Source organism: Penicillium alfredii (assembly GCF_028826965.1).
Source record: "Penicillium alfredii strain IBT 34128 chromosome Unknown utg000004l_segment0_segment0, whole genome shotgun sequence".
NCBI lineage: Eukaryota > Fungi > Ascomycota > Eurotiomycetes > Eurotiales > Aspergillaceae > Penicillium > Penicillium alfredii.
In genome coordinates this window covers 3,110,440-3,136,664 of record NW_026622701.1, presented here as the reverse complement: position 1 = coordinate 3,136,664, position 26,225 = coordinate 3,110,440, and the positions used below count along the sequence as shown (strand labels likewise).

Below are 26,225 nucleotides of genomic sequence, written 5' to 3'. Positions count from 1 at the left end.
CAAACCCCATGTATGAGACTGGTGTGCAATAGAGATACCCCGATGGACGCCCAAATCCCTCATTAGAATAGAAACCAAGCTTTCATGAATTCATGATGCACGGATAATACATTGTCCACTTCAAATTCTATACTCAGGTGCCGGTCTGGCAGGTGAAGCAGATAGATAGCTTTTTATCCTTTCCCGCCCAAGAAGACTCCCAGAAACATAGAAAGGAAAGGAAAGGAAAGAAAGAAAGAAAGAAAGAAAGCGCCAATGAATATACAAGACAGACCAGAAACTGCTTAGCTTATGCCTCCAACATAATCACGTCCTTTTCATGCTCGGCGTCGCCGTTGACAGCACCCAGTCCGCCGAGTGCAACACCACCATCCATCTCACCGAGCACCCACTCGACCAGATAGCTATCATCGACCAGCTCCTCGACCCGGCGATAATGCCGCTCCGTGTACATGGTCAGCGCCTGCAGGATATCCTTCATGCCAGCAGCAGCGCGGCCGTTCTTCCCGCGCACAGACTGGGTAGCCAGCTCGACGAAGGTCGAGGCCGGATAGGAGCGGAACAGCGCGAACAAGATACGCTGCGCGACGCGCGAGTTGCGTGCGTTGGTGTTCCAGTCGCGAAGACGGAGCAGAAGCGTGCGTAGGTTCGTGGCATCGAGACTCTGCAGGACCTCGTCGATGGACGGGTTACCTGAGAGACTATTGGCCGCGAGCTCGCGGTCCTCGACCGGCAGAGTCGGGTCGTCGGCGGCGTCGATGGCCGTCTTGAAGAGAGAGAGTAGCCGGCCTGGGTGGTTGAGTTGCAGGGCTAGGGTGATGGCTTCGCGGTAGGCGCCGGCGCGGATGTAGTTCTGGAGTTGCTGGTCGTGCTCCACGCGCGCCGAGTTGGCGTTCACGCTGGCCGTGTACGTTGCTGAGGTAGTGTCAGCCCAGAACGAGACCGTTGCGTCGGCGGAGCCCGAGGCAAGCGCGTAGGGGGTGGTGTTGAGTTTGGAGGAGGTGGGTTTGATGTCGGAGCGGGAGCCGGAGGGCGTTGGACTGGCCAGGGCCCAGACTCGGTCGGTGTGGTTGTCAAGGGTCGTTTCGACCTCGCCTGTGTAAGGAGACCAGATCTTCACCAGACCGTCGGCGGCGGCAGAGGCGATGAGAGGGCGGGTTTGAGTTGCGGTGTGACTTGCCGATGCGGCTTCTTCGTCGTCGTCGTCCCCGGCTGGGTTGGAGACCTGTGGAGGAGGGAGCCAAAGAACTTTCAAAACGCTATTTGTGTGTCCTTCGAAAGTGAGAAGGCAGCTATAGTCGGAAAGGCTCCACAGCTTGACCGTCTTATCGCCTGAAGCAGTGACAGCCAGCCCCCGGCTAGTGCTAGTGCCCGACTCTGAATTGACCACTGGCGTGTTTGGCGGAGCGAATCGTACAGACCAGACACCTCTTTTATGACCACGGAGAACACCCACTGCGGATCCTTCTTCGGTGGACCAGATCTTAACCGTGCGATCCTGTGATGCTGATGCAAACAGGGAGAGTGATGAGTCGATATCGATGGCATTGATATCTTTCTCATGCGCCTTGCGAGTGTAGATCGCCTTAGGAGTGTGCGGCTTGGACCCCTCGAGCGGAGCCAGTTTGGCAATATCCCATCGCTTAATGGTGCGGTCTTGCGAGCCAGTAACCAGGAACGATGGCGGGTGGTTCACAGGGTCGTTGTATGCAGAGCTGCCAACCGGTGGTGGCACTCGTGGGAGGGCAATCGCTCCCAAAGACTCGGCATGGCCGGTGAAGACTGCAAAACAAGAATACGACGATTTTTGAGGATCGAGTCGCCACAGACGAGCGCTGTTATCCTTTGCGCCGGTTGCTAACCAGTGCCCTGACCAGTCGACATCAATGCAAATGATGATATCGTCATGGCCTTCCAGGTGCGTCACATCGGCACCAAAGTACTCCTCGACCTTCTCTGACCGCCGATGCTCTGACGGGGCAACCGAGACCACTCGAATACTTTCCGTGTTTGTGGCCAAGGCAAGCATCGAACGATCAGGCCCAACATAAGCCAAATCGATGATCTCGTCGTCGTTCCCAGAAATGCGCCGGGTAACTATCAACGGCTCCAAACTCGAGCCCGGTTTATAGTCGGACAGGGTGTCCAGCGAGTGCAGTCTGAGTGTTTGGTCCGCGTGGACGGTCATCACGAAGGACAAACCAAGCGAGTACTGAATTGCGACAATGGTCTCAAACTCCTCGCCCGCCTCCTGTTCTTGCGTGACCTCACTGCCTCGATTGCAATCGAAAACTCGCAATTTGCCGTTCTCTCCACCAATAACACAGAGCTCAGTGTGGGCAAGAAAAGCCGCGGCTTCGACACTTTCAAGCACAGGAATGATCCTGCGAATCTTCCAGGTGCGCGCATCCCAGACGATGACGGTTTTGTCCCGACTTGCCGAAAGCAATGCGTTTTCTGAGAGGGAGTACGAAAGGCTTCGCACAAGAGAGACATGCGACTCGAGCGAGGCAATGGATTTTCTCTTGTGCAGATCCCATACGCGCACTCTCCCCTCTTCGCTACCAGACGCTAGCCGGAACCCGGCCGTCGAGTCTGTGGAAGCTGAAGTAACATCGCCCATCTCTTCATCCTCGTCACCCAAAGACTTGCGCTTGGACTTGTTCTTTTTGGAGCTAGACTTTTCGTCGAAAGTAGACACCTCGAAAAAGCAGAGCGCGGAGATGACACCGCCATGACCATGGAAGGTGTGTGTGACATAGCCGCCTCTGATATCCCAGACCTTGATCGCCCCGTCGGCACCACCAGTCGCGAGTAATGTCCCCGTAGGATCAACGGCCGTGGTCACCACGGGAGCTGTGTGGGGTTTGACCGTTCGGAGTAGTTCGGTTTCAATGGTTTGAGAGGAATCGTCGAAGAGTGACAGGGAGTAAATGCGCATGGACATTGAGCGCGAGCAGACGATCGCGTGTGATGCAGATGGCGTAACTAGAAACATTGGTTAGTATCGGCTCTTCCGAGAGAGCTCAACAACCACGTACTCGCCAAACTAGTAATTATTTCTCCATCCTGTAGATTTTTTGGACTTCCGTTAGCATGGTGCAATTGTTTGAAAGACAGCGACAAAACCTACCCCTTCAAGACTGGCCAGCTGATCTCCAGTCTCCATATCCAGAATCAGGGCATCCTCGCCCACGCATGACAGTAAGATGCGGCCACTGGCATCCAGCGCGGTGCTTCCGCCCGTGTAAATGGGGCGAAGAGTGCGTGTCGCCTCAAACGTAGTTTTTACTATGGCTTTCGACATGATTATAGACCAAATGTTCAGCACACCATACCCAGAGAAACAAGTCGGAGCTTTCACATCAAAAAAGAAGCCCGCAACTTTTTTTCGAGTTTGCACCGTTTGTCCGGCGATAAGATGTGGCCCGTGCTTCAACCGCCGCAGCCGCCGCAGCCGCACGTGGACGTCCTACGTTGGTGGCTCAGCTACACCTCAGCTTGCCACCATTTTCTCTCTCGACGCCGAGGCTCATCTATCTCGACTTATGATTGCTAAACCCAGGTGCCTTGACATGTAGCTACCTCGAACACTTGGTGTCATCGCGCGCAATGGGTCGTCAAGCTTATCTGAATCGGCTCGCTTTGGTAAGCCTTCGCCCTTGGTCATGTTGTTTTCGCACCTTTCCATGGAAGTATTTCCGTTATTCGGAACCGTCTTGACTGGCTTTATTGGCTACGCAAGGGGTATCATACTTGTGGATGCCCATGACATGATCCCATGATTCGTGTTCGACCATTCCTGTACAATAAGCTCGCGCCCAAGAAACAGCAGAACGCTATGTTTTATTTTGATTATCTTTTTTGTTGCTTGCTTTTTAAAGATATCTTGAGGTTTTAACCATCTCCAAGGGCCGATCACCTTACGAAGCCCCCGAAATTGATGCGGTGGACCCCTCGAATCCAGTACGGCGGGTCTCCAACGTCCATGCCGACAACTACATGCAGCAGTATGATGCACGGGGCCACCCAGTCAATCTCGAGTCCAAAACTCTGGGCCGAGAACTTCGGAGAGCGAAGAATGACATTCTCTCTACCATGGGGGTTGTCGTCAGTGGAGAAGACCGTAATGCCGGCAGCCCCAACCAACAGCAGAAGATCAACCAGATCGCGGCCGAAAATGACTTTGGCTTGGTGATCACTACTCTTGATCAGCTATTTGTATTCTTCGGGACCTGGTGGACTTCTTCTCTCACAGGCCGAATACAGGTGGGACCATGCCCGAACTTTGGATTTTTATTCTTGCTTGGCTGACACGTGGCTTTCGTGGTATAGACCTATAGAAATTACACCCATGCTGCATTGTTTGATGTGATCCGCTCGGAGCGTGGATCAACAGGAATCCTTGGATTCTATTGTGCCGGGATCCCGGCATGGGCAGTTTCTAGCAGCTTGGCAATCGCTCGCGACAATCCGCTGAAGCGTCTCTTCGTCTCTGCTCGAGACTATGTTCTATCTTTTACTGGTGATGGCGGACTTTCACTTGGCACCCGATCTTTCTTTGGACTTGCATTCTCGGTGTGAGTACTCTTATCATACAAACACAAACTGCAGACACTGATTTCATATAGAGCGAGGAGCTCGGTTCTTATGTTGTCCGTCGAGGCCTACATGTACTCCCTGCTCCAATCCATTTCAATAGTCCCTGCGAACTCCATCCCCAGCGCCCGGCTTTTGATTCCCTTTGGCGAGCAATCCTTGATTCAGCTACCGCCATTCCCTACCGATTTATCTATTCAATCTATAGGGAACTCGCTCGCGGGTCTGCTCACATCGCCCGGCGTTCTGGTTTTCTTGTACGCATACTACCTTCGCCCGGAGCTAGAGGAGCGTATTTATCGGTTAATCCGCCGACGTCTGCCAAAGCCCATTGTTGCAGATGAGCTTTCTATCCGGGTGGCCTTTGAAGAGAATCTGATCGAATGGGTGGTGCCCACACTTGGACGCAGGTCGGAGGAAGAGACTCACCGCTCCAAACTCTCACTCCTCGAAGATCTCAAGTGCGAGTTGGTTGTTCTTCGAGGATGGCTGCTCTCCTTTTTCGGCCTGAGGTCAAGACAAGCGTCAGACACAGCCCTCGAGCCTTCTCGAGAAGAGAAGATTGAAAGTCTGCGAAATTCAATCGAGACGCTGCAAAACGAGCTCGAGGAAGCACAGCTCTACAATAATATAGCCGACGACGAGCCAGAAAGCTCTAGAGCCCAGCCCTCAGGCAATGCTCCCGCTGCTGAGTTGGCCCAGCCTGAATTGCCAGACTCAGGCACAGATGGATCCACACAGGGAAATCAAGCAGATGCAGGCTTTGGGATGAACCGGGTACTTCTAAATGAGCATCGCATGGTTGAGTCCCCCGGTGAGATGAGTAGCGACTTTTTCTCCGAAATGGCCACGCTTGGACGGACGAGCGCGCCCTCTGCTGCCTCCAACCCACCGGACCAGCCGACAGAGCCACCACAAGGCGAAAACATGAGCACAGATCGACATGATTCTCGTTCGAATACGCTATTCTCGCGTCCCTCGTCCCCGGAGACGTCTCCGCCCACATCGCCCCGTGTCAGGGCGTCCTTAATTCACCAGAGTTCTGACATCATTACGATGCAGCTCGAACTTCTGGGAAACCGCAACCGCACTGCGCTGAACCCAACTTCAGCCCTATCTCATCCGCTAGCCGGACTCAACAATGATTCTTCTCACTCTCGTCGAGGGTCAGAACCAGCCGATCGCCGAACGATCACCGAGTTCCTTGAGGCTCTGGTCTTGAGCCAGGCCCAGCGCCAAGGACTAATCCCACAACCAGACACAGATAACAACGTGCTCAATGCAACTGTCGATGTGCCCAATGCAGCAGTCGCCGAGTCAGAGCCCCCAAATGTGGTTCAAGACCTCCAAGCTGCGGATCATCCAACTCTCCACCCTATCGACAATGCTCCAGAACCCAACAATGTTCCAAACATTCTCCCCGATGGCGTGGAAGAACCATACGACGAAGACACTCGCAGCAACCCGCCTCCCACCACAAGAGTAGACCACAATGCCGCACCTCAGCCCGAAGAGCCCCTGATCCGCCCACAGAGACCAGTCGAAGAACCTATCCAAGGGCAGCCAACAGCAGACCACTCTCTCGCCCATCGAGTAACCCTTCTGTCCGCTTACCCAGTGGATTCCCTTGCGTCTCACCTTGCTGCTATCATCAGCAGTATCATCCTCTGCCCGCTCGAGTCCCTATCGCTCCGCTCGCTGGCCCACTCCTACATCGCGTCGCACCCTTCTTCTGTGGCTCAGCTCCCAGACCTTATTCCTCTGGGTTTGTGGTTTGGCGGCTACACTTGGTCCGATGCGCTGGCGTATTCTGGGCGAGTGGTGCTCATGAGAGGCATGCAGACTGCGCTGCGAGCAGGTGCCTGGGGGTTTTTGGTTGGCTCGACTATGAGGATTGGGAGGAAGTTTTGTGGTTGGGGGAAGCTGTGACCTGCGGCTCAATACTGTGTTTATTTATGGATGTATCTTTTAATACTCGGGCTCGAATTCACAAGTCCAGTGCCTAATCTCAGCGAAATCAAACATGAATTCGTCATTATCCCATTGTTACAACAGATTCGCCACCTCCAGGTAGATAGATGAGTTGGAGTATCCAAAGATGAGCCTGTATAAAAAAAAGAATCGGCAAACCGTCTCCGCAAGTTTCGCTTTTTGGGGCATATTTCTCAAACGGCTCCGATCCGCACTACGCCCGGCCCTTCCCCTTCTTTCCCGGAGTCTTGCGGCGCTCCCAAACCATCAGGTAGCCCTCGCGTGTGAACAGGGTTTCACTCTCGGCACGCTTGACAAACAAATCCTGAACCTCGAGCCACTCAGGACCGCGCTGTTGCGGCTCTGTAGCCTCGCTTGGTTGGTGGCGGGTATTCTCAGCGGACATAGCCTTGTCATGCAGCTGGACCAGCCAAGACACTTTCTCGCTTCCGGCACCGGCACCGGCACTGGTGGAAGGCGCACCGCCTGCCCCCGATGCCGCGCTGACACCCTTATCGGCGGCGTCTTCGGTGGCACCGGGCGCGGCGACGGTAGGATCAAGGATGATGTTTGCAACGAGGTCATACATGATGGGCTCGCCCGGAGGCCATATCTGTGGGTTGGGTTCGACGTAGGGAGACATGTCGAGGGAGCGGGGCGAGGGGAAAGTGACGATGGTAGGATTCCGCTCGGAGACGAAGCGGTTCTTACTGAAGCGTTTGATGTGGAAGAGGAGGTAGGGAGGAAGAGGGTGGAGGAGGCGATGCCGGACACGATGAGCTAGTTTTTCGGAGGCCGTGATGCCGTTGTATTTGTTGAGGAGGGTGGTGAGAGGGATCTGCGGGATGATAGATTCCCGGTTTGTGGATTGGAAAAGCGGTGTTGGGGGCAGATCCAAGGTGAGGATGAGGAATGGTGTGACTTGACTATTGATCGTGCCAGACTCCGTGAATACCAAACGGGCGTTCTGGGTGTCCGAATGCGCAGTAATGGCCTGGCTTTCGATTCGGAGCTGACCCTGGAAAGCGGCTTGGACGATGCTGGTGGGTGTCGATGACGGCTTCTTGGAGCCACCAAGCGAGAGATGCAGGTTGTTCAGGAACCACGACATGAAGTCTACCGGGTCCGATTGCTGCGTAAGCGTAAATCGCTTTGAGGACCGTAGAGCAATCTCCTGTAGCAACTCATGGGGAGATACATGGGACCGGAATGCCTTAGGGTTCCAGAGCTTGCGCACGAGGGTGCTGAACCGAAGAGCCAGCTGTGGCGTGCCGGGTGTTGGGAATTCGTGCAAGAGGAAAAAGTTCCGGATGGGGTGGACATGCGCCAAAAGCTGAACGACAACGTTGAGATAGTCATTGGCCTTGATGTTGTTCATACCAACAAACCCTGCGCTAGTTAGTATTTGCCTAGTAATAGTCTCGGTGGTACTGAGGTATTTTACCTGGTCTGTACCGGGACCCAGAGAGATCCCAGGCGTCATGGACCTCTTTATCGAGTTTCACCACCTGGTCCTTGGTATAGTGTGGATCTACCACATACTTGATGTCGTCCAAGCTCTGGTTCTTGGCTTCGTATCCTTCCGGTAAGACGAAAACCTTCTTTATTCCCATATTGATGAAGACATGGTGTCCGACCTCGAGAGCGTGAAAATAAGCATGCGACTTGGGACCGCGCCCTTGGAAATATTTGCCGCAGACGAGACACGCATAAACGTTGATGTTTGATAAGCTGACCGAGCATAGCTTCTCGAAATCGAAATCCAGCACTCCTCGGTTGATTGTGTCCAGGTAGAGATCGCCGTAGCCTTCCATGGGCGCGCTCTGCCGCTTCGGCGCGCTGATGGCGGGTGCGTCTTCATCGATGTCCGAAGACCCGGCATTGTCTTCCTCGCCTTCCCGCAATCCCTCCCCCTCTATGTCGGCAGCGGCCAGAATGTTCGAGCCGTTGCGGTCATCCTGCTCTAATTCCTGGCTGCTGGCTCGTTGCGCGGGTACTGCGCCATTGCGGGGGTCGCTTTCGGGGTCTTCCTCCACGCGCACTTTTTTGGAGGCTGGTGATCCAGGGAAATTGTCCTCCAAGGGGAGCTCTGCTTGCCTTTTCGACATGATAGGGCGGTTAGAGAAGGAGACGAGGACAACGGGGTTTCCGCACTTGCGATGAGACATGAATGCAAACAAGACAAACATAGCTACACAACGAGGCGGCACCTGGCGTCCATGAGCACCCCGGGGCCGTCCATGCCTTGGAATATGCGAGGCCATTAACTTATAAGAATTCCTCGCTTCACACATTTATGCACTACGGTGTCTGTACGTCCTGGAGTCAAGCTCGGAGATTTGCCGACCAGTTGAAGATTATCCCGTCATCAAAACTAAAACGTCATCGGATATGATACAACAAAAGCCGTTGCATGTCGACCATTACGCACTGCGGACGATTCTATCGTTATCAAAGTCCACCACCTTGACGCCTTCCTTGGTCACCACCTTCACCAGGACCTGTGAATCGAGTCAGTACGGCAGTATGCGACAAGGACAAAGTTCCACTTACCCCCTTGTAGTCAATTGGTAGTCGGCGCTTGAGTTCGTCTGTACACATTCCAAGAAGCTTGATTCCCTCGTCAAGAGAAATGTTGGGGTTGTGGTGCTTGTCGAGGATGGAGAGGCAGTAGAATCTGGAGGGGTCAGCTCGAGTCCGCTCATCGCTCTGAGCATCCAACGTACTGGGCATAGCCGTGTGCGGCATATGGTACTGGCGCCAAAGATGCCAGGTAGTCAACCCAGTACAGGTGCGGTTTTTCAGTGATTGGATCCATTCCGCCCAACAGCAGGTTGACGGTGTAGGGACTCCGTGACCTCAAACTGCGAGCCAATTCCCCCCGGACGAAGCTGGAAACGGCAGACGGGCTGAGTTCGGTGTCATTGCGCATCGTGTACAGTTGAATATTCGCTTGGATGTATTCGGCAAATTGGACTAGTCATGGTGTCTCGTCAGTATGCTGCCTTATGCAGACCGATTCCCATCGCAGGAGCTACGAACCGGTGTCTCCAGCCTCTCCCGAGAAGGCCATGAGCGTGTGCTTGTTCAGCTGTCGCGTCTTATCATCCTCAGCCTTGATAATCGTCGGACCTCTCATTGTAGCCTTGGATGCGGCAACAATGACGAAGTCCTTTCCGGTGATTCCCAAGAGAACCTCCCTAGCAACCGAAGTTAGTCAATGAACCGAGTCGTACACATCAACTGTTAGTAGCCACGGCAGACTTACATGTTTGCAGTATAAAGAAGTCAAGAAAAACAAGAGTAAAGAGAGGTTCGACGAGACGAAGAGAGTGGTGAAATGATGACCGCGCGGCGAGCTTGACGCCTGGAGCTCCGGTCAGCTACGCTGATGACTCAGCCGCCGCTTAGTCCGCTTTTTTTTTCGACGAAAAAAAGTTGATCAACTTCTCTGCTCGAGCCATTTCAGTCACGCCAGCTTTTTTCCACAGGAATTAGGGTCTGACAGATCTTCTTATCTGAAGATCGCCATGTCATCCTTCTTCACTGTGCCCGCTTCACAGCGCAAGCGGAAGAGAGAAGACCGCGCCGCCGCTCCGACGTCAAAGAAACGAGGCGTGGGTGCCAAAAGTGACGGCGCAGGTGGTCAACGGACCCGGGAAAGAGAGGAATCGATCTCTGGTAGCGACTTGGATGAAGATGACGAGATTGCATCGGGAGGGTCCGGGGAAGAGACTGGGTCAGATTCGGACGAAGGCGAAACGGCCGCAGACCGACGATTGAAACTTGCCGAGCGGTACCTGGAAAATGTCCGGGACGAGGTCGATGATTACGGATTTGATGCTGCGGATATCGACCGAGATCTAATTGCGGAGAGATTAAAGGAGGATGTGGTATGTGCACATTTTGCCGTCGTTGCAATTGCCGACAATTAACAGACATTTTTCAGGACGAGTTCAAAGGACGAACTTTTCGCCAAATCGCCTCAAAATTGTCTTTTCGCACAAGTTCCTCCTCATTCTTCCGCTCAGATACCCAGACGACTACCTCTATCGCGATTCATGCACCGTATGCCTACACAGTATCGAAGGACAGGACTTTGATCAAATGGGAATTGGCAACCCCCAGTGCACAGGTGCCTGCCGAGGCAAATGTTTCTATTGAATCTTCAAAACGGCCTCCACGACCCCAGCGCAAGAATCCTAGGCGGGTGAGGTATGCTCGAGGTGTGCGCAAAATTCCTGAAACCGGCGAAGAGCATGGGCACACGGGGAGCATTCTATCGGTTGCCGTCTCACCCTCGGGGCGGTTTGTGGCAACGGGAGGAGCAGACAAGAAGCTGATTATCTGGAATGCGGAGAACCTAACGCCTGTCAAAACATTCACACAGCACCGCGACTCGGTCTGTGGTCTCTCTTTCGCGCGGCATATCTCTACCATGAGCTCCGGAGAGCAGCTGTTTTCTGGATCGTCTGATCGCACGATCAAAACATGGTCTATAAGCGGAGCGGGTCATGCGTATGTCGAAACGTTGTTTGGCCACCAGGATAACGTTGCTTCGGTGGCAGCCATGACCATCGACCAATGCGTTAGTGTGGGAGCCCGGGATCGGACTGCCCGAGTGTGGAAGGTTGTCGACGAAACACAGCTCGTATTCCGCGGCGGCGCTTCCAGGAACGCTCAGTACCACGAGAACAACCTCGATTGTGTCGCGCCACTTCCACCCAACCACTTCGTCACTGGTTCTGACTCTGGCTCCATCTCACTTTGGTCGATTCACAAAAAGAAGCCACTGTACACTATTCCTCTCGCACACGGCCTGGATCCCATCCCGCCCCTGGACGAATTGTCTCCAGAGCTGGACGAAGAGACCGCCGCTCACAACGCGCGGCACATGCGCCGCACGCCTCGCTGGATCACGGCCCTGACCACTCTTCCGGGTACGGACATCGTCCTCAGTGGTAGCTGGGACGGCTGGATTCGCGCATGGCGTATTTCAGAGGATAAGAAAACGATCATCTCATTAGGCCCTGTGGGCACAGGGCTTTCGGGGCAATCGACGCCTGACACACCTTCACAGCAGTTAAACCAATCGCTTGCGCTCGACGCCACTCCGGAATCGGAACAGATAGCTGTAGACAGCAACTCTCAGTCTCAGAAACAAGAGCCTGGGCCTTTGGTCAAGGGTGTTGTTAATGACATCGCGGTCTTTGAACGCCGCCCGGACAGCAACTCGGCAAGTCAACCCAAATCCAAGTCGGCATCCAAGTCGCAGTCGAACTCCCAACCAGAGCCGCGTGGTCTGTGTATTGTTGCCGCCGTGGGTAAGGAACACAGACTAGGTCGCTGGCAGTGCTACGCCAATAATTACTTCGAAGGGAACACTGCCGGTGGCCGCAATGGCGCCATTGTGTTCGAAGTTCCATTTACCTCTCTCGACGTCGAGACCGATGTATAAAATTCTTCATCCTTGATTTACCATAGCCTCACTTCGATTTGAAGCTCTTTCCTCGATCTTCATTGGCCGTGGGGGAAATGCGTTGTTTAGGATGAGGTGTCTCCGGAGTCGGATTTGTGTATGTACCTAGGGTGTCAACTTATGGTTTAAGGGTTCAAAACATCTTTTTTTTTTTTTTTTTTTGCATATATTGGGCACTGTTTGGATTTACAGGTTTTAAGTGATATTGGCTGGAAAACAAAGACCAAAAATGACAAGACTTCAGTAAAACACCGTCATGGCCATCGCCCAATCTGCCCGAGACTTTAAGTGTTGATCAATGCATGCTCCTAGAAAAGATCCTCGAATCCTCCTTCTCATGATGCAGGTGGCTATCTATTCTATGGCAGTTGTATACAAGAAAATGTTTCTATCTGTTCTCATGGCTAGCAGCTTTAAACCCTATACTTGTGAGCATCGGGTATTGAGAGGGGCACCTCAACTTTTTCGCTATTGGCACCTCATTTTCTGACATACGCAAATTATCTTTCCAAATATTATATTTTGATTTACACTTTTAATCATATCTATAAGATTTATTGTGATACTAGGCATACTATATCTATACTTTATACTCTCTCTTTTCATAAGACACAATAATTATATATATATCTTAATAGGGGCTTATAAAATATCAATATTTAGTCTGCTGCGCGAGCTGAAATACAAGGGCCGAGATAGACCACAAGCGCACTCCCAAAGGTCATGTAGATTATATGATTATTTTCTCGCAGCGAAGAGATTACGATATTTCTACAAGCATAGAAGGGGTAAAAAAAAACATTTTAAAAATAAGTATTAAATAATAAAAAAATATAATAATAATAAAAACGATATATTATTACTAGTTAAAATAAGGGCTTTAATCAGTGAAAATAGTTATAAGATAAAAATATCATACGGATAGAGGTAAAGTCGAAAAAAAACACGTAAGTCAGAATAGGCATCATATAAGAAAATGAGGTGCCACTATCAATATCCGTGAGCATCTGATAGATGATGCAAATCAAGCATGGTTCCTATTCGACCACCCAAGCAGTCTAATTATTTTGATATCGGATATATTGACTGATGAGACAGAATATAAGCTAGTGCATTGCTTTTTATCTCTTCATGCTGGAGGAGCCGGTCAATCCTTCTGTCTATTTCTTCGCTCCCTCCTTCTTCCGGTCATGTAACTCCCCTCGCTCCTTCACCAAAGCCGAGATAGCAGTCCCAGTCTCACTTCCCAGCCCCGCAAACCCCTTCACCACGCCCTCCCGATCCCCAGGACGCATCTCCTGACTCATCTTAAACTTGCCCTGCACCTTATGCACGCGGATCTCAATCCCAACGATATTCCTCTGCATCAGCTCGATATAGCGGTCCGGCGCATCATCCACCTTCCAAGGCCCCGGCCGATCGCCGCCCGTATACCCCATAATCGACGTCTCGGTATGCTGCGACAGGTCCCGCAGCTGCTTCGCCAGGAAAGCGCCGGCCTCGGGTGTTTTGGAGTCGTAGTACAGCGAGAGCTTGCCATAGACCTGGACGGCGGAGTAGTTCCATGTCGGCACGACCTTGCCCGTGTCGGGCTTGGTCTCGGTATAGTATTTCGGGGTTACGTAGTGGTTGTGCTTGGCGTTGAAGAGGACCAGTACGTCGTCGTCGAGCTCCAGCACGTTCGGGGGCTTGTTGTCCACCTGGTCCATCATCGCCTTTACTTGCGGGTTCTGCTTGGCGATGTGGGCGCGGAGGCGTGGTGGCTCTGCTGTGTTGGTTTCATTTGGTAGGTCAATTACCCAGGGGATGTGCGTGCATTGTAGGAAATCTTGTTGGGCGGACTCAATGCCCGTGATCAAGATACCCAGCGGGTTCTCACTGATGAATTGGAGGAGCACTCCCTGGTCTGTTTCGGCGTGCACACTGGGAAGAAACATTTTCGAGGTGATTCACTTGGAGGAAAATAACGGAACAGAGGAAAATCTTGACATCTGCAATTCGAGGCACTGGTGCAGATTTATATGGGCAGTGCAACCTCTTGAGTCATCGTCCTCGATAAAATATACTTGAAAATGTCTCCCATCTGACTGGCTCTTCCCATGAAGACTTGCGCCGAGGAGAAGCAAATCCCGACAAGCCCGCTGATTCCTGGGTATTGGGTCGAGTTTTACTACTGTGTCTCCGTCCAAGCCCAAGGGCGCCCAGTTAAAATTAACTAATTGATATTCCAAACTCCATGGAAGATACAGCGGGGTTGGCAGTGCAACAAGCATCGTTCTCGCGCACCCAATTTAGTTAGGAGTGGGGGCAATGGATGCAAATCCCGGTGACAAGGCTGATATTCATTGCTAAGGAACATACGAACAGATCCACATCCATGTCGACCGAAAGTACCAAAGGGAAGTCTTTTTCTTCTTCTTTTTCTTTCGCAGAGTCAGCGAATAAGAATGTCCGTAGCAACAACCATCCATGGATACTGAAATAGAGTCCAGGTATAGATCCACACTCCAACAGTCATTGTTCTGGGTGATCTTTACCTTAGATGGTATGCACATCCGACGGTCTATGATATTCGTTGATTTGCGGTCATGTTAGATTCATCTATACACAGAGCAAGATTATTTGGTAACAGATGTATATTTGATAATTATATTATCTATGGCTAATTACTTAACATATTTTATTTATTCAGTTCAACAAAGGGGGGTGTTTCATGAGCAGAGCAACCACAATCTTTCCCTTTAAGCGTATCCTCAACTATAAAATGGTATCGCGAGGAAAATGGTGTTTAAAGATGATATTTACAAAGGGATTGCTCGATACGACTCAAAAACTACGGATAGCGTTGAGATATTAGAATAATCTCCGTTAAATTGGATGCAAGAGTGAGCACGTTGGGGGGTTATTTGATATCATCCAAACAGTGGTGTCGAAATAAGGCTCAGACTAACATAGCCAGATCGGCGTAGATGGTTTACTTATCTATTTCTAATTTAAGCTTTGTTGATTCTTTCCTTAAAAATACTTAGATACATAGAGTGATCGATGAATATCACAGCCAACCCAGATATCAACTGAAAATGTAGTTGCTAACTCGTACTTAGCTAATCTGGCGTAATGAGCACTCTGGGAGTTTTTAATATTCGAACTGAGGCTATAGACTTTGTTATATCAAATATTACCCCTATATGTAAACATGTGTACAATGGGAGCCAACAAATTTGGTGGTGTCGGAGAAAATGCACCTCAACCCTCTAGCCCTTCCATGAGGAAACTTTGTAGACGGTTGATTTCCAACGGAATCGGCACTATTTCAGACCTGGAGCGGACAAACGAAAAGCCATTAGCAGCAACACCCCAGAAGAAAAGATATACATAAATATCAAGCAAGGTCGTACAATAACCAATTATTTCTAAACAGCTAGGAACGACACATAGGTGCCCTGGCTAGGATCACCCCAGCATCCCTGGGGAGGAGTGAAAGCGTCCCCCTTGCAACCAGGCTGGGTGTAGAAACTGATCTTCACGCCAGAGTCCAAAGTGCTCTTGAAGGTCTGGTGCTCGGGCAGATCCTGGCACTTTAAATTCGTCACAGTCGTGAAGTCTCCGGAGCCCGCGCAGGAGTTGTTGTCGAAGACGGTGACGGACGACGCGGAGGTGCAGGCCACGAGGCCGAAGAGGAAGGAAAAGTCGAAGCGCATTGTAGTGGAGAGGAGAAGTAGGCAAGATATGGAGAGAAAGAGAAAAAGAAAGAGTAAAAAAGAGTCAGGCTGAGTACGTGTGGGAAGACTACTAGCTCCCCTTTTATACTCGCGGCAATCGTCTAGAAATAGCTTGCGAGAACCTGCTTCACGATTGAATATTCTTCTGAGCTATGGGCACGCTAAGCAGGAGGGGGGTGGGCGTTCATGGGGGCGAAAGATATGCGGGTAAGTCGGTCAATTAGAGAAGCAGATTGTATCTCGTTTAAGCGTGGTCTGAAAATTGGGGGTGCTGAAGGGCCCACTTAGGACACTGCAAGTCTATATTTACTTTAGTTACATCTAGCCTCAGGTAGGTGGGCAGTAGTTGCTCGCCCCAGGGACCAACCCAATCTTATAACACGGTGGGTTGACTGGGGAACAATGTAGGACCATGAATGGTTTGCAAAGGCGGTTTTATCACTTGGACATGGCGAATATAGCCAGTTCATACTCTGTTGCGATTTGAAAAGAGCCAGATATGCTGGGATTGAATTATATGGTTCATGGACATTCAAAACACCTGCACTGGGGATCCAATCTCGCCTATGACCTTGAAAGATGGAAGACAAGGTCAAATCAAACAAAGAGACTATGGGTATTCGCAGAATAGGGAGATGATCAGGACAGGACAAGTTGCAAATAAACACCTCGTCTTCGAGGTCACTGCACCAGCCATAGATGAGGATTCCCCCTTCAGCACACAAACAAATAAGAAAGAATGCAGTGAGCAAAGCGCCAAGCCATTTGTCTATCCATTTTTTCAAAGCGCCGCGCTTTTTGAGACCAAAACATAACACCGAAAATGCTGATAGAAGAGGGGGAAGAAGGAGCAATGGAACGAAGATGATCGGATGTCCCTTTCTAGTATGGGGAGTATCGGGCATAGCGCCGTTGAGGTCTTCTTCTCACAGGCGCAATGGGTTGGTCGTCTTCTTCGGAATCATCGATGGTAATCGCGTTACGAGCATTGGATCCTGTATCCCGAAGGCGGCCCATGGGTCTCGGAGGCGAGCTGGAATCCATCGATTCGCTGTCGTCGCCACTTACGGGACTGACGGTGGAGCGTGCATAGCGGTAGCCGGGCACCAGAAAAGAAGAGTTGTCTGGGACCTCAGGCCCGGAGGATTCCATTGGAGATGATCTCGTGCCGTGGGGTGCAGTGCTATTGGATTCCGCGGACGATGATGATTCAGCGTCACTGTCCGAGTGATGACCGTCAATTTCCTCCACTTCATCATCGGAATCGTCCGTATCGACATAAGCGGGCGCGAACGTAGGATGGGTCCTATTACGCCGAGCGCCTCCCACCACAGTGGAGTGATCTGATTGCGATTCAGGCTCTCCGTCCTCTTGCTCATCGTCAATGAATGAGTCCATATCATCATAGTCATCGTCATCTTCCTCTTCTTCTTCGTCATAGTCACCACTGGGAAAACCCATGGGAGGGTAAAAATCGAACGATTGTGACGGATACCCCAGAAAATCTTGGAGAGCCCTGCTCCCTGCCGGCACACCCCACAGCATACCAGCCTGGGGTTCCATATCTTCGAAATCTCTGTCATGACCTTCGACTCTCCTAGTAAGGCTGCTCAGATCTGTATCACTGAAGTCCGAATCGCTGTAGTCCGTGTCTTCTGACTCCGCCTGATATACATAGCCACATCCCTCGCACTCGTCGCTTTCCGAGAGCTCCCACTGACAATTCGGACAACGGACCACCCCGTCTTCTGGGTCCATTAAAGGCCTGGGTTGGGCAATCTTCGGCTTAAAAAGCCCCCCAAACAAACCACCCGTGCTTGGATGGAGGTTTGCCTTGTCCTTTTCTAGCCGTTCCGCCTCTTCGCGCTGGTTTTTCGTATGCTCCGCAGTGGTCTCGCCTTTATCCAAAAGTTCCGCGCGACTAGTAAACAGCTGTACGATGGCACGAACCTAGTGTAGACATGACGCGTCAGGGAACCTTGTTCGAAGGCCAGATGTCTAGCACACTTACCAGATACGCCGGCGCAGGCTGGGTTTTCACAGGCGCTCGACAATCGGGACATGTTCTTTTTGACTTCCCCCGGAAAACCATGATGTCAAGCACTGGGCGGGATTAGATTTTGTTCAGAGAGGAGGAAAGAGAGAGGGGGTGGCTTTACTGAATAGCAGAAAGTATGACCGCAGGCAAGGGTGAACGGCTCGTACAGGGGCCGGATGCAAATCCCACAGTGTATCAAATTCCGGATTCCATCGACGTGTCCTTGAAGAGTGTTGACGAGCTAAATTTCATGTCTCAGTTGCGCCCTCGATCGTCTCAAGCAAAACTGTGAAGTTGGGCTTACCCCCGCCGCCTCGATGTCTGCGCCACTCCCATCTACCATGATTCTTGTGCGGGAATTGACTGAGTGTTTCGGTGATTATGCGCGCAGTGCAACCCTCGATCAAAACGCGTTTGAGTCCGTCTTGCGTGGAGGCACAAGATCCGGAGAAAAAGATGCGGTGGGGCGTCACCTGGTAACAAGCTTTCCAGAGTGGTAAGGCGTAGAGGGTCGGGCAGTTGAAAGAAAGAAACAAAACACAAATACCGAAGGGCACCACCAAGCCTCCCGAGGAAAGATGGGGAGCGAGGAGGATGTTGTCGCAGTTCTACTCGCGCTTTGATGGCAAGAACAGTGTTGTTTAGCGGCCTCAGGCATAAATTTATGTAATCCTCATTTTGGCTTACTGGAATTCCGCCAGAATGAGATGAGTATCTTCTATTTCTTCTGTTTCTCTACCAACATTGACCAATTCTGGATCTCAAATGGCCAGTAAATGATAATTAAAGAGGAATAAAACACCCAGGGCTATTCAGAGCCATTCCAAACTATTTCCAGGACACTAAACCCCTTGTGGAAATTCTTAACAACCAGGAAGTCAACCCTGCCCTCAGGGCCATGAATTCAGTCTGGTCAGTTATCCATGGAATCAAGTTTAAACGAAACTACATACCAATTGAGGACATCTGACTGCTGCTCCGAAATGCCAAGCCAAGCCTCGCGAACTGAAACCTGGCTCTGCGTCATAAGACACTGCTTTTAGTTTAGGGTATTCGGTCTAACATACATACTTTTCCCAAGTCAATACGGCATCCCACGGATTTTGAAACACGTTGAATCAGATTGTGGGCATCTCCTCTGGGTTAGGGGCCATAGCTTCTAAGAACCATCCACACTACTGTAGAGCCGATATGCTCCTTTGTATGTACCTACATTCACCGCTTCCCTGTTTCAGACCCACCGCCCATTAATGCCAGCACCTGAGTGGTGGGTCAACCAATTGCCGACAGAATCATGAGCGCGGTACATGAGGTGCGAACTGTGCGAGTCATGATACTGCATAATCAGAGGATCAAGAAATCCTCTGGCCCCACCTTATTAGGGACGAGCCTTCCAGTAAGGAAATTGCGTAATGGCTCCTGGCTCCATTATCGGTAATAAGGAGGGACAATAAAACGGGCAACCCACAATGCTATACGGATACTTAGCTGAATATATCACATCCTTCTCTGCTTAAGACCAGCCAGGGAGGCCTCTGGTCCAAGAAGACGACCCAATTGGCTTGCAAAAGAGGAACGCCTCTCACAAAAGATGAATCTCCTAAGAGCCTTGCTGGTCTTTACCCAACTCTTCTCTTTCACCTCTGCAGTCGTTCCCAATCCCTTAGACCGACGTGTTGCGTTCGATCAATCATCATGCTCGAGCCAATCCCAGAAATTAAACGACCTAAAAACCACTATCTCTGACATGAGCGACGCTGGTGTTGATTCAGTGAAATGGATCTCGAGGACTTGGAATCGCAAGAATCCACTTTCAAGCTCTCGCAAAAAACGAAGGCGCATCAGCCAAACCCTGCTGTCATTCTTAGCGATTGATCTCGATAAAGATGGCTTTAATTCAGCAAACAAGAAAAAGCTCAAGAAATTGCAGAGTAAGCTCCGACTCTCAAGCATCCCTTTATTGATTTGTTATGAAGCTATATCGAGTCTAACACATACACACTGCTCTATGACCAGAGATTCTTGCGGTGCCAAAACAATTAATCAAGAAATCTGATCTTCCCACATTCTGCAACGATGATTTTCGCACCGATAAAGGCCCAAACAACCAGGAACACAAAATCAATGGGGAAAAAGCATACTGGGATACAATATGGAAATTATGGAGTGTGGCGCCCACCTGCAAATCAATGTCGGACCTTGATGGCTATATGAGCTTCAAGGAAAATCCTGACGAGAACCCAGGAACTGCAGAGAGACTCGTCATATGTCCTAGTGGCTTTGGAAAGCCAGATACTCTCAGCCAATTAAGGTCTAAGGGTGTGCAAGAGGTCATCCGTCAAAAAGTGGAACTGGATGATGTCTCGGAATATGTCGCTCTGACCCTTTTCCACGAGTTGCTACACTCGCAGGCGGCCGGTTATTGTAAGTCCACATTCAGTGGTTTTATCCCACCACTCCCACTCTCTCCTGTTTTCATGGTACTGATAGCAGCTTAGTGGAAGATTATAATGTCCATACGGGGGAGTCCATTTTTGTAGGGAATAGCAACGACAAAAGCAACGAAGACGAAGAAGAGGAGGCAATTCCAGCTTATGGCCAAGTGGCGGTTCCCATTTTTGCCGAGAGCTTCCCTGACAAAGCCATGAACAATGCGGATAGTGTCGCCCTGTACGCCGCTGGTACGTCCATACACCATTCATTCTACCATCTGGACAGCATACTGATGGTAAAGCAGCGATGTACCTGCATAAATGGTCTTGGTGGACTGGAGAAGCTCAAATCCCAGATAAGGAATCCTGTGATGAGGGCAGTGACGATGCTGATTGCTGCATTCAGTGAATTGAATTGCGATGGAGTCACTTTGAGAGATTTGTTCCGGGAATGCATTGCCCTGGAACGAGGATAATCGCGTCCAGGCCAAATGCTTCAACGAGTTTTAATAGGGGAGCAGCTTCCCCGTGTTGACTATTTATTTACTTGCACTAATTAGACGTTTTTAAAGGGCTCAACTCTCCCTAGGTATTTTTGGCTAGTTTTGTAGTTGACTACTTATAGCAGGCAGTCTAAAGAAGTTGAAAAGAAGACCTAATAACCCCAAACCATATAGAACAATCATTTTCCATCATCTTGTTTACTCTGACTGGGATTTGATGTCTTTTTACCATATAAGGATTTAAAAAAAAGAAAGATATAAAATATTACTTATATCATCCACATCCCCTGGCCCTGAGATCTCATCTTTTTAGGTGAAGTCTTCGGGATTTATAGAACAGGAACTATACCGATGTCCAGACATATTCAATTTATCAGCATATTTGCATTAACCCAGTGCAAATACATGGAATAAATAAATTATTAGCAGAAAAAAAAAAAAAAAAAACCTTTCAAAAATAACATTAAAATAGAAATTATTAACACGTAACTGATGAAAGGTGTGCTGGACTCTCTGGAGGGGGTGGATCTCGCCAAGATTCTGCGGATCCCCAATTCTTTGTGGACCAACTACCTCTGCTGCATCTCCAATCAACCTCGCGCTGTCCTCCAGTCTGTGTCTGATCGGTTGGGCATTTGATTTCTTTCCACCACAACCGCCCTTTCATTCTTGTTATTTCTAAGGCCACGTTATCCATTGGATATACCGCATCCATGGCGGCCGAGTCCACCCAAGATGACAACCACGAGCGGGCGTGGGAGAAGGCCGAGAAGAAGTTCAGCCAGTGAGTATTGTGTTTCTTTCCCCCTCATGTGCTCAATATCTCATATACTTTGGGCCTGGAATTGCAACGCTGTCATTCCTCTTTGATGGCCCCTCTTGACTGGAAGACGCGAATCAGCTCCACGTGACCAATCCATCCATGGATATGTGGATGATAGCCATAGACCAATATTTCGTGTTCATGGGAATCTATCATGTCTTCCTGTCAGTGACTGACTCGATGGGTTTAGCAAAAACGCCAGTCAATATTACGACCCGTGCCAGGATTTCGCTGATCGAAGTCTCAAATGCATGAAGCGGAATGGCTTCGACCGTGAGATGTGCCACGACTACTTCCAGTATGTTGAGTCCAGATGAACTGCGCACCCCTAATAGTTACTTAGTGGTTATCTTGCTATTGGTATGATTGATCTGGTGTTTATGACTCCATCACTGACTTTCTTTCACTAGAGCTTATCGTGATTGCAAGAAGAATTGGGTAAGCATAATTCCTTTCCCGGGGTCTGTTTCTTGACCCAGGTTTCAATTTGATTATCCAGAATAGACATCTCGTGCCATATATTGCACTTTGTTGACATATATAACAGTTGACTCAAAAGAAGCTTGGTCCATCCCAGTCCAACTAAGGCTGCTTCGACATGCTCATCCGAATGAGCCAGGATAATTGCGCCACATCCACTATTCTTTGTCCATTCAATTTGGAATTACCTCAGCATTGTGCATCGTCCGATATCTAGCATCTGCAGCTTTCAAGCTTTTTTTTTTTTTTAATCTTGGCGTACTAGGTTTCCTGGTCCTGGCAGTCTGTATTTTGGAGGCTCTGTATACTAAATTGTTGGTTTTATCTGGTCCGTTATTTCTTCTTTCTTCACCAAGCTACTTGTACTCTAAATCTTCAATCTGATCTCAATCAACTTGGGAAATATCACAGACATGAAGCCAATTGTTAGGCATATTATTGATTCACGTGACAGCTACCTAGGCAATGCAGCTGGCCCTGACGTTGATGTGGGCAACACTCACCGCCTTCCAATCGACTTGCTTCCCCGCCAAATAAAAAAGTCCCGCCGGTACTCAGATCCGCTTCAGATCTCCCTCGACGATTTCCAGCAGGTGCTGTGCCTGGCACAGTAAAGGAATTACCTCAATTTTCCTGTGCTGAAGCATTCCTGCCCAAACTAAGCCCTGCACTATGCCTCCTATTAGCGACGCGGTGTTCTACCGGCGCAACAACCAAATCCAAGATGCCATTGACGGGCAGAATTTGAAGCAGGCCCTCCAGCTGATTGAGAAACGTATGAAGAAGGGCGAGGACAACGTTTACATGAAGGTAAGGGGCTTTCATCTGTTGCAGGAAACATAAGCCGCACTCATTTATGTACTGAATGTGTACAACAGGCATGGAAAGCGCAAATCCTCTCCCGACATGCAGACAAAACCCATCACAAGCGTGGGGTGGCAGAGACACTTGAATTGTGTAATACAGAGCCAGTCATAACCGATATAGACACCCTAGACATGCTTCATCAGACGCTGCAACAGATGGATGAGCACACGCACGCGAGGAACAGTCTATGGGAGAAGGCAGCAAAGGAAATGCCGCAAGATGTGGATATCCAGATGAGATGGTTTGGCTATGCGTTTGAAAACAATGATTGGAAGTCCGCGCAAAAGGTCAGTGGCTTGGATCAACAACTGTACCCTAGGGCTCAGGCCCCGAATCGAGAGCCACTTGCTAACACTCGCCTCCAACGGATGTTAGGCGGCCATGAGCCTGCAAAAGAACTTTCCCCGGGACCGCAAGTATTACTTCTGGGCCATCTTCCTCAGTCATCTCGTGGCAACCGACGATGCAAGCTCGGACGGAGAGCGTAAGCTATTTGGAACGTTGGCATATCGCATGATTTCAAAGGCGGCAGATGATGTTCCAACCAACTCGGTACGTCTCTGCTATGTGTGGATCTATACACCACATTCTTGGTCCAACCTTTTAAACGATAGTGTGAACTGACAGATTCCATCGGGGTGCATGATTCACGCAGACCGATTTGCTCAGCCACCCCAGAGCCATTCAAACAGCCGAGGAAGTTCTCTTGCTCATTAAGATCTTTGAATCCCAAGGCCGCTATGACGAAGCTGTGAAGGCTCTTGAACGTGAAAATGTCGGTCTTAGCTCTAGCATTGTGCAGAACGATCAGACCTTCGTCTCCCTCAAACTCAACAACCTGGGAGCGGCCAAGCTGTGGGAAGAAGGGATATCCTTTGCACAAAGTCTTCTTGCCGTTCCTGATGACCCGAACGAGCAAAAGGCACTCCAGGAGCGCGATGACTGGTCAACCTGGAATCTCCTGAGTCGGGCCACACGAGAATTGGGAAATCCTGAGTCAGTCATCCAAGTCCCACAGTCCAGAACTTAACTAACCTTGTTTTTGTTTTGGATTTGTAGAATCGCGGCTGAAACACAGAAATTCATTGAGAAGTTCATTGAATTCAGCCCAAAGTCTCGGAATGCCCATCTGGCCCGCATGGACACAATCCAGACGAGGATCGCCTTGGGGGATCTCACACAAAACGACCTGCTCTCAGCTTGCCAGGAATACTTTTCTGTCCACAAGCATAAGCTTTATGCTTTCGACGATATCCGGAGAGCCTTCGAGGGCAATAGGGCTATGTTATCCAACATGGTTGATCATAGCTTGAAATGTTCTCAAGATGAGCAGACGGTAAGATTGGTCTCCCTTGGCGTTTTGCTCAAGTGCTGATTATTCAACCAGACGATGGTTCCCACGATCAATGCACTCAAGCTCGACTACTGTTTGAACATCTCAAGAAATGAAAGCAATGTTTCTAGGGAAAAGATCGAGGAGTTTGTCGCCAAGTGCTTGTTGCTTTATCAACAGCCCGCCCACACTGACGAAACGGAGAAGAAGCCAACGACTTCTTCTACAATTGAGAGCCAGCCCCGGGATGATCTATGTGTTCTAGCAGCGACAAGCCTGCTTTGCCCTTACGGCGCACAACCTAATGATGTCAATTCCCAGATCCCCGATGCTGCTCTCGTTCGCGCTGCTGGAATTCTGGAACGCCTTCTCCTCGATTCGCCCCACAATTATGAGGCCCTTCTGCTCTTGGTTCGCATCTATCTTCGTCTGGGCGTGGGCTCACTTGCATTGAGCACGTTCAGCAAGATGAATATCAAGCAATTGCAGTATGAAAGCGTTGCTCATCAACTTTTCACCCGCCTCGCTACCATCCATCCTCAATCGGCACCGCCAATTGAAGGCGCAGAGCTTAGGGACTTCCACCCACAATCAGCATTCGTTCAGGCTCTCAACTTCTATCGCAACGCGGAAGTCACCTGCATGAAATACAGAACGAGTGGCTTGGATCATGGAAGCTACTTGAATGTGGAGGAGACAATCGAGCTCCGGAGACGCTTGCAAAACAGTATCTGTCGCAGAATGTACGCCCTGGACGTGCGACGCATGCAGAGACTCGTGGGAGGAGACCCGATGTCACGTTACGATGGGCTTGGTCAGTATCGAGTCATTTGGCTTTAATTTATCGTAACTATGTGTTGATTTCTTACTGACCATTGTTTAGCCCAGGAATGTTCCCCCGCCGTTGATGGGCGGAGTCCTAGTGCGTTTGTGAGCTGCGAATTCAAGGATATGCCCTCAGTCGAAGAGCGGCTTCGTCTAGGACCGCTTCCTAAAGTGAGATTCTTTTCTCCTTTCTTTTGGTCCAAACACTAATGTTTTATTTTTAGGAAAATTGGCTGGCCTCGGCTAGACTTACCGATCGTCTTTTCGGTATCATCAGAGGTATCTCGATCCAAAAGCCATTGACTCCGGAGATCGAGCTGCCGGCTTTGGATGGATTGTCGCTTTCAAGAACTGAAGAGGATCGGACCGACGCGGAGAAGGATGTGGCCAAAATCCATGGAGAGCTCCTCAACGTGGCATTGTTCATGGCTGGGTCGAAGACCATTGCCCCGGAACAGGCTGATCGTGCCCTGGGAGAGGTGGAGGACTGGATGGTTTCTAAGAAGAAGGCTCTGGCCCTCAACGAAGCTAAAGTCTCGCCCATTATTGCCAACACAGCGCTTTGCCTGCAAGCAGACACCCCCACTGCACCGACGTGGCGATACTTCCATTTCATTTTCACGCTCCTTGAAACTCTCAAGGCCCTATCTCAGCTAGTTACATTGGCTTCACGAAAAGCCTCCAAGATTGTGAAGCTGCCCAAGGAACGCGTGGATCGATTGGCTGCTCTTGTGCCGGAGGTTTTTGAGAGTGTTCGTGCCAACACGCGAGAGCTGAAGCTGCGCGTCTCTGGATCGGGTCTTCTCGGATCCTTGACAGACCTGGTGACGGAGGGTGACCAGACTGGTAAGTACGGGGAGCAGTACCGTACTGCTCACACAAAGCATCTGGACATGCCCGCGGTCGAGCTGTTCTGTGCTTCCTTGATGGAGAGCTGGGAGGAAGCACTTGACGGAGTGATGAGTGTGAAGCTGTGATTATGAGTGAGTAGACTTGTATGTTGTAGAAAAAAAAATCATCATAGGACATGAAATGACATACACACATCTATCTACCTCGCTATCTAACAGACACTGGCGCGAGTCAGGGCAGTTTAAGTCACGTGCAAACTTTGTAGAGTATTCATGCCTGAGGCATTAGTATGATTCCACTA

The 26,225-nt window shown here is 50.2% G+C and overlaps 10 protein-coding genes across 10 annotated transcripts; 4 read left to right on the top strand and 6 right to left on the bottom strand.

Annotated features, from left to right (window-relative positions):
* Nucleotides 1-289: 289 nt before the first annotated feature.
* On the bottom strand, nucleotides 290-3,307 carry NUU61_002832 (U3 snoRNA-associated protein UTP13; the record flags this gene model as incomplete). Its single annotated transcript, XM_056653414.1, has 3 exons — nucleotides 290-2,988; nucleotides 3,042-3,069; nucleotides 3,134-3,307. The coding sequence occupies 3 exons, from the start codon at nucleotides 3,305-3,307 to the stop codon at nucleotides 290-292; spliced, it is 2,901 nt and encodes a 966-aa protein (XP_056514481.1).
* Nucleotides 3,308-3,612: 305 nt separating this feature from the next.
* Nucleotides 3,613-6,528, top strand: NUU61_002831 (uncharacterized protein; the record flags this gene model as incomplete). Its single annotated transcript, XM_056653413.1, has 4 exons — nucleotides 3,613-3,648; nucleotides 3,913-4,269; nucleotides 4,336-4,580; nucleotides 4,632-6,528. 4 exons carry the CDS (start codon nucleotides 3,613-3,615, stop codon nucleotides 6,526-6,528), a joined length of 2,535 nt encoding a protein of 844 aa, XP_056514480.1.
* Nucleotides 6,529-6,784: 256 nt separating this feature from the next.
* On the bottom strand, nucleotides 6,785-8,738 carry NUU61_002830 (ubiquitin carboxyl-terminal hydrolase family protein; the record flags this gene model as incomplete). The annotated part of the gene is made up of 2 exons (XM_056653412.1): nucleotides 6,785-7,959; nucleotides 8,015-8,738. 2 exons carry the CDS (start codon nucleotides 8,736-8,738, stop codon nucleotides 6,785-6,787), a joined length of 1,899 nt encoding a protein of 632 aa, XP_056514479.1.
* A 255-nt stretch (nucleotides 8,739-8,993) lies between these two features.
* pre1 (proteasome core particle subunit beta 4) lies at nucleotides 8,994-9,709 on the bottom strand (the record flags this gene model as incomplete). Its single annotated transcript, XM_056653411.1, has 4 exons — nucleotides 8,994-9,071; nucleotides 9,124-9,247; nucleotides 9,297-9,546; nucleotides 9,613-9,709. 4 exons carry the CDS (start codon nucleotides 9,707-9,709, stop codon nucleotides 8,994-8,996), a joined length of 549 nt encoding a protein of 182 aa, XP_056514478.1.
* A 391-nt stretch (nucleotides 9,710-10,100) lies between these two features.
* NUU61_002828 (ribosomal RNA-processing protein RRP9) lies at nucleotides 10,101-12,028 on the top strand (the record flags this gene model as incomplete). Its single annotated transcript, XM_056653410.1, has 2 exons — nucleotides 10,101-10,463; nucleotides 10,520-12,028. The coding sequence occupies 2 exons, from the start codon at nucleotides 10,101-10,103 to the stop codon at nucleotides 12,026-12,028; spliced, it is 1,872 nt and encodes a 623-aa protein (XP_056514477.1).
* A 1,181-nt stretch (nucleotides 12,029-13,209) lies between these two features.
* Nucleotides 13,210-13,986, bottom strand: NUU61_002827 (FMN-binding negative transcriptional regulator; the record flags this gene model as incomplete). The annotated part of the gene is made up of 1 exon (XM_056653409.1): nucleotides 13,210-13,986. One exon carries the CDS (start codon nucleotides 13,984-13,986, stop codon nucleotides 13,210-13,212), a length of 777 nt encoding a protein of 258 aa, XP_056514476.1.
* Nucleotides 13,987-15,462: 1,476 nt separating this feature from the next.
* On the bottom strand, nucleotides 15,463-15,750 carry NUU61_002826 (uncharacterized protein; the record flags this gene model as incomplete). Its single annotated transcript, XM_056653408.1, has 1 exon — nucleotides 15,463-15,750. One exon carries the CDS (start codon nucleotides 15,748-15,750, stop codon nucleotides 15,463-15,465), a length of 288 nt encoding a protein of 95 aa, XP_056514475.1.
* A 903-nt stretch (nucleotides 15,751-16,653) lies between these two features.
* On the bottom strand, nucleotides 16,654-18,152 carry NUU61_002825 (uncharacterized protein; the record flags this gene model as incomplete). Its single annotated transcript, XM_056653407.1, has 4 exons — nucleotides 16,654-17,721; nucleotides 17,783-17,874; nucleotides 17,951-18,050; nucleotides 18,114-18,152. 4 exons carry the CDS (start codon nucleotides 18,150-18,152, stop codon nucleotides 16,654-16,656), a joined length of 1,299 nt encoding a protein of 432 aa, XP_056514474.1.
* A 1,404-nt stretch (nucleotides 18,153-19,556) lies between these two features.
* NUU61_002824 (uncharacterized protein) lies at nucleotides 19,557-20,650 on the top strand (the record flags this gene model as incomplete). Its single annotated transcript, XM_056653406.1, has 4 exons — nucleotides 19,557-19,740; nucleotides 19,826-20,233; nucleotides 20,308-20,490; nucleotides 20,547-20,650. 4 exons carry the CDS (start codon nucleotides 19,557-19,559, stop codon nucleotides 20,648-20,650), a joined length of 879 nt encoding a protein of 292 aa, XP_056514473.1.
* Nucleotides 20,651-21,457: 807 nt separating this feature from the next.
* NUU61_002823 (MDM20/NAA25 family protein) lies at nucleotides 21,458-26,049 on the top strand (the record flags this gene model as incomplete). The annotated part of the gene is made up of 13 exons (XM_056653405.1): nucleotides 21,458-21,528; nucleotides 21,758-21,865; nucleotides 21,911-21,927; nucleotides 21,978-22,005; nucleotides 22,502-22,657; nucleotides 22,734-22,857; nucleotides 22,926-23,201; nucleotides 23,290-23,466; nucleotides 23,570-23,910; nucleotides 23,974-24,250; nucleotides 24,302-25,061; nucleotides 25,131-25,243; nucleotides 25,297-26,049. The coding sequence occupies 13 exons, from the start codon at nucleotides 21,458-21,460 to the stop codon at nucleotides 26,047-26,049; spliced, it is 3,201 nt and encodes a 1,066-aa protein (XP_056514472.1).
* Between the last annotated feature and the right edge of the window lie 176 nt (nucleotides 26,050-26,225).